General features: G+C 41.2%; 1 protein-coding gene across 1 annotated transcript; it reads left to right on the forward strand.

Annotated features, from left to right (window-relative positions):
- The first annotated feature begins 1,281 nt into the window (after positions 1-1,281).
- LOC122073784 (L-type lectin-domain containing receptor kinase IV.1-like) lies at positions 1,282-11,102 on the forward strand. The gene is made up of 6 exons (XM_042638416.1): positions 1,282-1,292; positions 5,250-5,315; positions 5,401-5,488; positions 5,756-5,862; positions 6,478-6,548; positions 8,935-11,102. Exons 1-6 carry the CDS (start codon positions 1,282-1,284, stop codon positions 10,977-10,979), a joined length of 2,388 nt encoding a protein of 795 aa, XP_042494350.1. The 3' UTR covers positions 10,980-11,102.
- Positions 11,103-12,193: the final 1,091 nt, after the last annotated feature.

The raw sequence follows: 12,193 nt of genomic DNA on the forward strand, positions 1-12,193 counted from the left end.
ACTTCAAGAATAGTGTTCTGACTTTTTGGAAAGCTCTGTAATTCCAAATTCCTGCAGCAAATCAGATCACTGGAATTTCTAATAAATCCTTTCATATCATTAATACATTCCTGCACTTCTATGAACCATCTCGAAAATTTGACTTGAAGTCTTGCTTTTGTTGTGATATCTCCTCCCATTCCTTTCCCTCCAAATGTTGTCCACCACGATGACAAATCCCGCTGTCCAAGGATCTTTCATCGATAAAATGAGACATTTTCTCTTCCACCAAATTGCGAGATCAAGGATAGAATCTTTTTTTTTTTGGCTTAAGGTCAGCAAAGAGTATATTAAATAAAAGAAAAAAAAATAGAGAAGGCCAAGGGCATACATAGTACAAGAGAGAATTCAGACTTTGACTCCAACTCGACCTTCGGCATTGCCATTAGCAGAGAAGGAGACAAAGAGAATAAAAAACCCAACCTCAACGTCTACCTTCGGAAATGCCATCAGCGGAGGAAGAGGCCAGGACAAGTAATGACACTAGAGTCACCAAATTACATAGTCATTTAAAATGGTATCTCGGTTTTCCCAATATATCCCAAGTAATATCTTCACCCAAGAATCTTGGGGGAACATCCCAAATGGTCGAAACTCTAGCTTTTGCTGCATGTTTTGCTAGACCATCTGCAACAAGGTTAACTTCAATAACAGTGTTGAATATTCCATTGAACCCTATCCAAGTAATCTGAAATAGAAAGCCATTTTTGTTTGAAACTCCAAGGAATCGATCTCTTGGAAATTCACTAAACTACTGCGTTGGAATCACATTCCACAAGAATCCACTTCAAACCCAGCTTCTTGGAAATCTTAATAGCTTCGAAAAAACTAGCAAACTCTGCCTAGAAATTATTTGCCACACCTACATAGGTGTAAAAACCACACACTGGATCCCCTGAATGATTCCTAAAAATACCACCAGTGCCATAGTGACCTGGATTGCCTAAAGTGCATCCATCAATATTGACTTTTAAGCAATCCAAAGGAGGTCGCGACCAGAATAACTCATTGATATCATTAATAGAATCCTGATGCCTCCACCCCACATTAAAGTAAACCACAAACTGTTTCCAAATATATAACCACAACAAAAAAATAATAATGATAATTTATATTTTGTGGTTGTCAATAATTTACCTGCTAAATATCAATATAATTCAGTGGTAAAAATTTATCACTGTTATTTTTTTTGCATTGATAATGCCAAGGCATAGTCCAACGGTGAGGTACTAATATTAAGACATGGTGGTTAAGTGGTCAAGACAGTTTTTGGACATTTTTGAGATAAGACTGCATAATTTTTGCCTCCCAAACATCAACGTGTGAGAACCTCCTGCACCGAGTATGCCGATAATGCCAGGCATAAATACTTCACATTGAGAACACACAATTGTTGGGGCAGAAGACTCATACAATCATGCAGTAGAATTTGATTATAATGTCGTACGCGTTTTTGGCAGGGCCTTCCTTACTATGGCGACAGTAACATAATTGATATCTCTATGAATAGAATAAAAAAAAAAGCTCTAGAATAAGATAATAAATGTAAGATATCATCAACGATCAGTTGAATTGCTAGTGGGATTCTGAGTCTTCCTTTGCTTTTTTCTTCGTTGGTCTTCCATGGCGGCGGTAGGGGCTGTTGAGGGAGGGCTCGTGGAGGCAACAGGGACTGAAGGGGAGGTGCTTGGTGATGGTTTGGCTCTGGATGATGGTTTGCTGTCCTTGGAGGTTTTGTCTCAGGAAGAAGGGAGGACTATGGTCTCTTCACAGGCTCGTTTGGCTGGGCCGTTCAATGCTAAACAACCCCTGACTACGGCTTTCTTCAAGAAGATCACTGTAGAGCCTGTAGTACCAGCCACACCTGATTTTGTTTCCGATGGTTCAGTTCATGGAAAGATTTCCTTTGCTGCAGCAGTCAAAGGGGGGATCATTATGTCGACTATTGACTCCCTCCCAGATCCAGTACAGTTTGGCGACTCTTCACGAATCAAAATTCCATAGTCTGATAATGAGGAATAGATCTCGAAGCATAAGTTTTCTCTCATCGGTCGCTTGAACCAGCGTGCAACGCCAATGACGGAAATGAGGGCTTTCATGCAGCAGCATTGGACTGTTGAAGGTAAAGTAGATGTTATCTGTCTGAGGAAGGGATTTATCCAGTTTTGTTTCTGTTAAGTTTGTCTCGAATTCTTGACCCGTTTTGAAGATTGACCCAATCCGACATATTTTGGTGGCGACCCGAATGGAAAATGTTCTGAGATCTGTGATAGAAGCAGAGGGCTTGGGCCGGAGCCCATCACTGATCTCGTATGGGGGTGCGGGGGCTACGCCCCCGCGGTATGGTTCGACCGGATCGACCGCGACCCGATGGGTTCGACCCACGTTTTTAGAATATATATAATGTACTGTTGCTTGTTGAGAAAGTCATTGTATTCTAAGGTTTTCACGAAGCTAGGGTTTCAGGGCGAGTTTTTCCTCGCCGCTGCTAGGGTGTAATCTCTCTTCTGCATAGTGAATCATCTTCTTCTTCGCCCGAGGACGTAGCACACCACCCTGGTGTGTGAACCTCGTTAAATCTCTATGTCGTACGGATCTATTGTCTCCCTTTATTCGTGTTTCTTGGTGTTTGATCTAACAGTTTCTCCTCGGAGCAAGATATGGCCTGTGTTTGGAAGAATGGTCTGTATAAAGTTGGCAGTCAGGTTCTTCATTTTCAGAGATGGACGCCTGACTTCAATGTCAATCAAGTTCAGCATTCTCTTCAGCAGGTTTGGATCCGATTGCCGGATCTACCTTTGGAGCATTGGCGTGATTCTATTCTGTTTTCTATGGCCAAAGCCATTGGCTATCCTGTAGCCATTGATCGCAATACCCGTGAGCTTAGATTTGGACATTACGCAAGGGTGTGTGTTGATCTCGATGAGACTGCTCCAAGGTTGGACAAAATCGTGGTGGAGTGAGAACAGTCGGGAACTGGTGCTCTGATCTCCTTTTCTCAATGTGTGGAGTATGAATTTGCCCCAAGATGGTGTAGTGTGTGCAACAAGTTTGGTCACCAATCCAGTGCATGTCTTGGAGATCAGCAGCTAAGGAAGGAACCTCCAATTCCTGGTGCTGTGTATGTGGATGACCACCCTCCACGGGGTGGGTGACAAGAATGGAAACAGAAGCATCCCCAGCCAAGTATGGTTCCTCAACCTATAGGGATCTCCTCCCCTGAGGTACCACCCATCGTGCTGGATGATGTTAACTCTAGTTGTGATGGAGTTGTTAAGGATCTGTCCAGTGGGGGTATCGACGTTGTGTTGCCTGTAGCTGAGGTGTACCATCCTAATAGGGAGTCATTTACCTTGGATGATTGCTCGGCTAGTCCTGTTGGTGAACCGCCTGTGGGTGAATTGGATCCAATTAACGAGTCTTCTCGTAATCTTATTGATCATGGAACTGGGGTCGACCAAGGCTCTCCATTGGTAGTTGTTGAGGCTGATGGGAGGGTTGCAATTGTCCATCACGATGAAGTGCAACGAGTGGACCAGGAGCTTGCTGGGGGTAGTGAGTCTTTCACGCCAGCGGTAAGTAAGAGAAGGCAGCGAAGCCCTAAGGCAGTGACTAGGACGTCAGCTCTTGCACCACTTTCTTCCATTGCTAAATGAAAATCTTGTTCTGGAACATTCGTGCTGTCAATAATGTCAAGGCTCGTGAGGCGTTGAAGACTATCTTAGTTTCTCATGTTCCAGAAGTGATTTATTTGGCTGAACCGTTGGTCCATCCAAGTAAGTTTCTAGCTTTATTTTTTAAGAAGAATGGGTCTTCTATTGATTTTATTCATAATAATAGGGTAAGAAAGGCCCCAGACCTTTGGGTTATTTGGAGGGAGACCTTGTTGCGGCCTTCTGCAGTGTCCTGCTCTGACCAACATGTAGCGGTATGTTTTCATTTGAATGGGGACAAATTGTTCCTCTCTTCTGTGCATGCAAGTTGTTTTAGGGAACTTTGGCTACACTTATGCTCCTCACTGTTTTAGTACTGCCATGGGTGGTCGTTGGTGACTTCAATGCTACTCTCTACTCTCATGAGAAGAGGGGGCCGGGAACTTTCAATTTGGGTTCCGCATTAGAGTTCAGCTCTATGATCGATTATTGTCCTTCAATTCCAGTGGCCACCAGGGGAAATAAATTCACTTGGTGTAATAATAGAAGGGGAGGATATGTTTCTGCAGTCCTTGATAGGTCTATACGTAATGAGGCAAGGATGGATTCTTTTCTTTCTACCTATCAGAGGGTGTTGCCTAGGGTGTATTCAGATCACTCCCCAGTGTTGTTGGTGTCTGAGGTGGTTCACAGGGCTACCAATTGTCCTTTTAAGCTTCAAAGGTTTTGGATTGATCATCCCAATCTCAAAGGTGTGGTTGCTGGTTCTTGTCCTCTCCTTTGAATGGAAGTCCAATTTTTCAGGTTCTTAGCAAATTGAGATGCCTTAAGGGAGTCCTAAAGACTTGGTCTCGTTTGCCTTTCCTCAATATACATGAGGTTGTGGTGAGTTCTAAGGTTGCTTTAAAGGATGCCCAAGAGGTTATTGAAGCTGTTGGCATAAATGATCTTCTTTTTGACTGTGAAAAGATGGCTTCTGTTGAGTACCAATGTGCTCTATCCCTTCAGGAACGCTTATGGACTGAAAAGTCACGTAACCATTGGCTGAAGTATGGTGACAGGAACACTAAGTTCTTTCATTTGTCTGCTAAAATTTGAAGGGGAAAGAACTCTATTAGACTTTTTATCGGCAGGCTCCTTCTATTGCTTTCCCTGAGTTGTTTTTGTATGTTCCCCAATCTCTTGATGAGAATGATAATGTTATGTTGACTTATATTCCCTCATCGGAGGAGATTAAGGCAGCAGTGTTTGACTTGGATGCAGACAGCTCCTCTGGCCCAAATGGCTATCTTGGTGCCTTCTATCGCCATTGCTGGGATGTTATTGGTTTTGATGTCTGTGCTGCAGTCTGTAACTTTTTCAGGGAAGCTATCATGACCAAAGGTGTTAACAACAATTTTATCTCTCTCACCCCCAAAGTTGAGGGGGCTGTAACTTTGGATAAATTCAGACCAATATGTGTTGAAACTTTTTCTTCAAGATCATCCCAATGATCTTTGCTAATCAGCTGAATTCTTTGCTTCCAAAGTTGATCTCTCTAGAAAAAGTGCATTCCAGAGTGGGAAGGTTATTTTTAGTAACATTGATATGGCCTCTGAGTTGGCAAATCTGCTACCTAAGAAAGTGCGTGGGGCTGGTTTAGCTTTAAAACTTGATGCGCAGAAGGCGTATGATATCCTGGATTGGAATTTCCTTTCTCTGTGTTAAGGAAATTTGGTTTTTGTGAGATATGGATAAACTGGGTGTATCAGATGCTTTCTTCTGCAAAGCTTTCAATCATGGTGAATGGTGGCTCGGTGGGTTTTTTTGGCATTGAGCGAGGCCTCAGACAAGGTGATCCTTTGGCACCATTACTGTTTATTATTGCTGAGGAAGTTCCATGTAGAGGGTTGTCTTCTTTGCGGTAGGGTATGAAGATAAAGCCCTTGTCTGGTCCTAGGGGTGTGGCTATCCCCACCCATATTTTATTTGCAGACGATGTTTTTACTTTCATGAATGCAAGGGTGAGGGAGGTTGGCAATCTTCATTCTTTTCTGCATCAGTAACAGTTGTATTCTGGCCAGGTTATTCACTTGAGAAAAAGTAAGGTGTTCTTTGGAAATGTTCTAGTGGGACGGAAGGCAAGGTGCTTGGGTATCTTGGGAATTCCTAAACGCAGTTTTCCTAAGAGGTACTTGGGGGTTGATATTTTTGGAGTAGACCAAAAGAATCAAGTTTCCTCGCTCTGTTGGATAAGATTAAGTAGAATCTAGCTAGTTGGAAAGGGAGAATATTCTCTCAACCTGAAAGAGTTCAGTTGATTAAGTTTGTGGTGCAGAGTATTCCTATTTATAACCTATTGGTGACCTCCCCCTGATCTGATTTGTACTATTGAGAGATGGATGTGTAGTTTCATCTGGTCAAATGATCTTGAGACCTCTTGTAGTATTACAGTTAAATGGGACTCTGTTTGTAAGCCTTTAGTTGAGGGAGGGCTGGGTATCAGGAGACTAAGAGACGTGAATAAGGCCCTTCTTTGCAAGATGTGTTGGTCTATGAAGAATGATCAGTCTTTCTTTGGGAAATTCATGCTAGCTAAATACCTCAACCCTAATGGGAATCTAAAACCAGCTATTACCTCGTCTATTTGGTGTGGTACAAGGAAGGTCTGGAGTGATGTGGAGGCCAATGAAGGTTGAGTTATTGGGAATGGGGCCTCAATTGACTTTTGGCATGATAAGTGGTTATGTAATGACTCTCTTGTTACTGCCTCTTGTTTGGATCCATCTCTTTTCCATGGTTTTAGTGCTAAGGTTGGAGATTTTATTTGGGATGAAACCTGGAGACTGCCTTCTGTTTCATCGCCTCTGTTGAAAGGTAAGTTCTTAGCAGCGATTTCCGTTCCATTACCTACCAGTTTCTTTCCTGACAGGCTTATATGGTGTGCTTCTTCCTCTGAGGTTTTTAGTTTCAAGTCTGCATGGGAAGCTGTCCATTCCAAGGGTGTGAGGCCATCCTATTTCTCTCTGCTTTGGCAGAAACGTCTCTAGCCGAGGCACTCACTTTTTGGCTGGCTGTTATGAATGGTAAGCTTCTTGTCGATGCTTTGGTGACTAAGGCACCGTTTGACAACGTTCCATTTCTGTTGTTTATGAGTTTTCTTGTTCCCAGAAACGGAGAAATAACCTATAAAGCGTTTGATAAAGTTGTTCCGTTTCACCTGTTTTTAGAAACATAAATCAAAATTTATTCCTATTTATAATTCTAGAAACGACTTTGATGAACCAAGTTGGACTTGTTTCGTTGTTTCTAGAAATGAATTTGAGAGAAAAAAAAAAAAAAGGTTATTGTGCCTGATAAATCTCTCAACTATTAAACCTAAAAAGAGGCAACCGAACCCTCTCTCCCTTTTGGGCATCCAATCATACTATTGGGTTTTTTAATGGCATTATGTCTATAAAAAATATTTCAAGAAACAGATTTATCAAACACTAAAAAATTTGTTTTTGTTTGTAAAAACGTGAAAATCCGTTTCTGCTGTTTCTAGACAAAGAAACAACAGAAACGTTATCAAACGGTGCCTAAGAAGGGGGTACCACTAGCTTCTTGATGCTCTTTGTATCTGTGATAGTCTGAAAGTTTTGCCCATCTTTTTCTGGAGTGTCTAATTGCACGTAAGGTATGGGTTGGTTTTCTCAATTTTTTTAATTGTGGATGGCCTCAAACGAGTTCTCTGGCTAAGCTGGCTCAGTGGTGGTCCTCCAAGGCAAGATCAGTTCCTTTGGCTGAGGAGTGGGTGACTAGGTTTGTGCTTATTCCCTATCATATTTGGTGTGAACATAATATAAGGTGATATGAGGAGAAAAGGCCACCTTCTGTTCTGATTTTGAAGGCAGTCTTTGTTGATATTGGGGAGTCATCACAGGTGAGGGCGTTCATATCAAGGTCAAGGCTCGATTCCTCCCTGTCTAGATCTTGCTTCCCATCCAATCGAAGAGTTGAAGTGGTGCAAACCTATGATCGGATGGGTTAAGTTGAATATAGATGGGTGTTCCTTGGGAAATCGAGGCTTTTCAAGGGATGGCGGGGTGGTCCGTGACAGCTATGGAATGGTGCTATTTAGCTTTGTTATCCTGCTTGGAATATGACAAATTATAGAGCTGAATTTTCCTCCTTTTTATTGGTTTGAGGTTTAAATAGGAGATGTGAGTGGAACGGCTGTGGGTGGAATGTGATTCACAGGTAGTGGTCAAGGTTGTCCTTAGGAAATCAATTCCTTGGGCCTTCCTTCAACAATGGAGGTTGTTTAGTTCCTTTTTGGATTCTATTACTTGGAGGCTAACGCATTGCTTTAGCGAGGTGAATACTGTGGCTGATCTTCTTGCAAAAAAAGATGCAACATCTCAAGCGGATCAAGTTTGGTGGGGTCGTCCTGACTTTGTTTATTCTGAAATCAGCTGGGATGCCCACCTTAGACGTCCATAAAGATTTAAGTAATATCCCCTTGTTTGAGTGATTGCTGATGGCAATGCCAAAGGTGGTCCTCAAATGAGGTGGTGTTTGCTCCTTTAATTTTTCCCCTGCTGATGGCTTTGCCGAAGGTGGTTGGAGCTTGGTAACGATGGTCATTTTATTATTGTCTCCGTCTAGGAATGTCTAGATTTTAATCCTGTACTCTATTTATTTTCTTTTTAATACATATACTTGCTGACCTATAGGAAAAATACTAGTGGTATTCTCGATGCTTTTCCTGTCAAAATTAAGACAAGTTCTCTGCACTCAAATTCCACCAATAATTTTAATACAGTCTAAGAAGCATTAATGTTGAGTTTCCGAAAGAACAGATGCAGAGGACAGCAGTCTAGAGCCAAAATCTTGACCTCCATTACGGGTTGGACAAAGAAGCATGTAAGCAAATCACTGTCTACCTGCCTTCATAGACCATTCATTCGATTTGACTTAATTTTACTGCTAACGAAATAAAGCAATTAAATTAGTATGTTAAGGGGAAATGGTTTTTGTAGGGGAGTGTGGCCTACTACGCTTAGACACATGGAAGGCAAAATGCTCGGTCTATCCCATATGAAATGGAAAATGATGTTTCTGTTGATGTTTCATCATGCACTCCCATTGGCCCTCGCACACGTACATGTACAGGAGTTGCATTCTCCCACAAGAAATATTTCCCCATGTCTTGATATAGGAAGAAGGCCGATTCCTGTTGCAAAATCCTTAAAAGGGAAGGCCAGGTGAGCGACCAAAGGAGAACAGAAAAATAACTGGTATACAATGTTTGTCAAGTTCGTGGTGTTCTTCCTAGTTCTTAAGGGATCTGCAGCATCAGAGCAGGATGACCTTGGTTTCACCTACAATGGATTTAGTGAAGTTAACATGAGCTTGGACGGATTAGCCCAGATAACAAACAATGGCCTCCTAATGTTGGTAAACAACACTAAGCAACAGATGGGTCATGCCTTGTACCCTCATCCGCTTCACTTCAAGAATTCATCAACAGGTAGCGTTTTCTCCTTCTCCACTACTTTTGTATTTGCTATGTTCTCTCAATATAGGGCAAGAGGTGGTACTGGAATGGCGTTTGTGATCGCACCCTCGAGCAAGTTTCCGGGTGCTTCGGCAGGAACTTATCTAGGCCTCTTCAATTTGACCAGCAACGGCAAATCATCAAACCATATCATCGCAATCGAGCTGGATTGCCTCAGAAATCTGGAATTCTATGAGATCGATGGAAACCATGTCGGTATTGACCTCAACGACTTGAAATCTGTTGAATCTGCTCCAGCTTCTTATTTTAGTGATAAAGAAAATCGAAATGTGAACTTGACCCTCTTCAGTGGACAAGCTATGCAACTTTGGGTGGAATATTCTGGTCCACAAAGACAGCTTAATGTAACTTTAGCTCCATTTGATGTACCTAAACCAACCATCCCGCTCTTGTCCTTGAACATTGATCTCTCTCCAATAGCTGTAGATACCATGTTTGTGGGCTTCTCATCTGCTACTCTCACCTTCGATCTACACCATTATGTGTTGGGTTGGAGTTTTAAGATGAACGGGAAAGCCAAAGAACTAACAATCTCCCAGCTTCCTAAGCTTCCTCGTTTCGGACCTAGAAGGAAACCTAGAATTTTCAGTCTTGGAATACCTGTGATCGGTGTTACTTTACTGTTAATCTTGATCTTCCGCATCCAATTTATAGTTAAAACCAAGAAAAAGTTTGCAGAAGTTCTTGAGGATTGGGAACTGGATTATAGACCTCACAGGTTCAAATATAGAGATCTCTACATCGCTACCAAGGGGTTTAAGAACAAGGAGCTACTTGGAGTCGGTGGCTTTGGTAGGGTTTATAGAGGAGTACTACCCAAATCTAAAGCCGAAGTTGCGGTGAAGAGAGTATCGTACAATTCTAGACAAGGGGAGAGAGAATTTGTTGCTGAGATCATTAGCATTGGTAAATTGCGGAATCGGAACATAGTACCACTCTTGGGCTATTGCCGACGCAAAGGAGAGCTCCTTTTAGTTTATGATTTCATGCCCAATGGGAGTCTAGACAAATACCTATTTGATCAAAAAACAATAGGGATGACACTCAATTGGAATCAAAGATTTAGAATCATCAAAAGCGTCGCAGCGGCATTATTATATCTGCATGAGGAATGGGAAAAAGTTGTGGTTCATAGAGACGTGAAGTCTAGCAATGTCTTAATAGACAAGGAGTTCAATGGAAGATTAGGAGATTTTGGGCTTGCAAGATTATATGACCATGGAACCGTTCCTAAAACCACCCATGTTGTGGGGACGCTTGGTTATCTTGCACCAGAACTTTGTAGAATTGGGAAAGCAAGCCCTAGTGTGGATGTGTTTGCATTTGGGGCTTTTTTGCTGGAAGTTGCTTGTGGTAGGAGGCCTATCGAGCCAGAAGCTTTAGAAGAGCGTGCGGTGTTGGTGGATTGGGTGGTCTCATGTTGGAAAAAGGGTAGGATTCTTGATACGGTGGATCCAAAACTGGGAATGGATTATGAAGTGCAGAAAATGGAAGTGGTGTTAAAACTTGGATTGGTTTGCTCTCACTCAATTCCTACTGCAAGGCCCACCATGCGACAAGTTGTCCGGTATTTGGAGAGGGAGGTCCCCCTATTGGAGCTGACATTGATTGGTCCAAGCACAACCACAAATGACACAACTTTCATGACTCCTATCGGTTCTGGTGATATCTCTGTGACTAATCTTCAGAGCACAATGACTCGGTCTTCATCAGTTGTAGAATCTATACTCTCTGGTGGCCGATGAATCTATAATATTACAGTTTTAATCACAATTCAAAGTGGTCTTCGGTGATTGTTTTGTTCCCCTCCTCCCCCTTAGGTTTTGTTGTATCCCCTATTTCTAGATGTTTTAATTTCTTAAGTTAAGGCTGCACTGTGGTTAGCCGTCTTTGATTGTTGTTCTCCTTTTTTTTTTTTTTCTTTTTTTTTTAATAAATAAAAAAAAAAACTCAAAAGTGATATTGTGAGTCATTTAACAGGTTCTCTTTTATTTATGGAGCAAGATTTTCCCCTGCTAGGTTAGGTTAATTAAATATGTTTCATTTATATATTTTAATTTGAGTGTGCAATCTTACCTTGTTTTTAACTTCTATTTTAAGGTTTCACAAAAAGAAAAAAAAAAAAAAAAAAAATCTATTTTAAGGGAGCTCGAATCAGCTTCCCGTTCTGACTCTCATATGTCTTTTGGTCTTTTGGTCAGGACGCATATTCCATCAAAGATTTAAAACTCTCTCTCTCTCTCTTTTTCTTTTTCTGCCTATCAATTCTTTTTTATTTTTTATCATTCAGAATTTTTTTATTAAATATTATGTATATATATATTATTCATAAAATAATTAAATAAAAAATGAAAAATGAAAAAAAAATTATTAAACCGTGATAGCGAAAAGGGGGGTGGGGGGGAGGGGGCAGGGGGAGAGGTAGTCGGTTAAAAAAATAGGATAGATGCTGATGTGGTTTCCACCTTCTACGTGTACGAATCAGAACTCAGCTTCTCGATGAGCTCTAGTTAGGGCTTTAGGATCAAACATGAAAATTGTGGTGTTATATATGCTACCAATGACAAAGCTAAGCTCTTTACTTTAATTAGATTTCTTCAAAAAAAAAAAAAAAAAACTACCTAGACGAGTGTGGATAGGTTCTCCTATGGATCTGCTCTATAGCTAGATCAGAGTTTTGTAGTGAAGCAAAACAAACAAAAGTTATTTGGGTGGACAATCCTCGATTCTAATTCAATTTATCTATAAGCTAGATTGTCAATAATTGGCCTCTTGATAATATTTTCTATTTTAGAAAAAAAATAATGCATTGACACTAGTGTATAATTTATTGTGTATACCCTCTTCATATCCATTCATGTAACCCACACTCAATCTCATTATTATTGGACTTTTAATTTTCCACTCCACATGGTGAGAAAACTGCACTCTAGTGTAGTAGAAACAAGAATTTCTAAGA

Source organism: Macadamia integrifolia, chromosome 1 (genome assembly GCF_013358625.1).
Source record: "Macadamia integrifolia cultivar HAES 741 chromosome 1, SCU_Mint_v3, whole genome shotgun sequence".
In the NCBI taxonomy this organism is placed as follows: domain Eukaryota; kingdom Viridiplantae; phylum Streptophyta; class Magnoliopsida; order Proteales; family Proteaceae; genus Macadamia; species Macadamia integrifolia.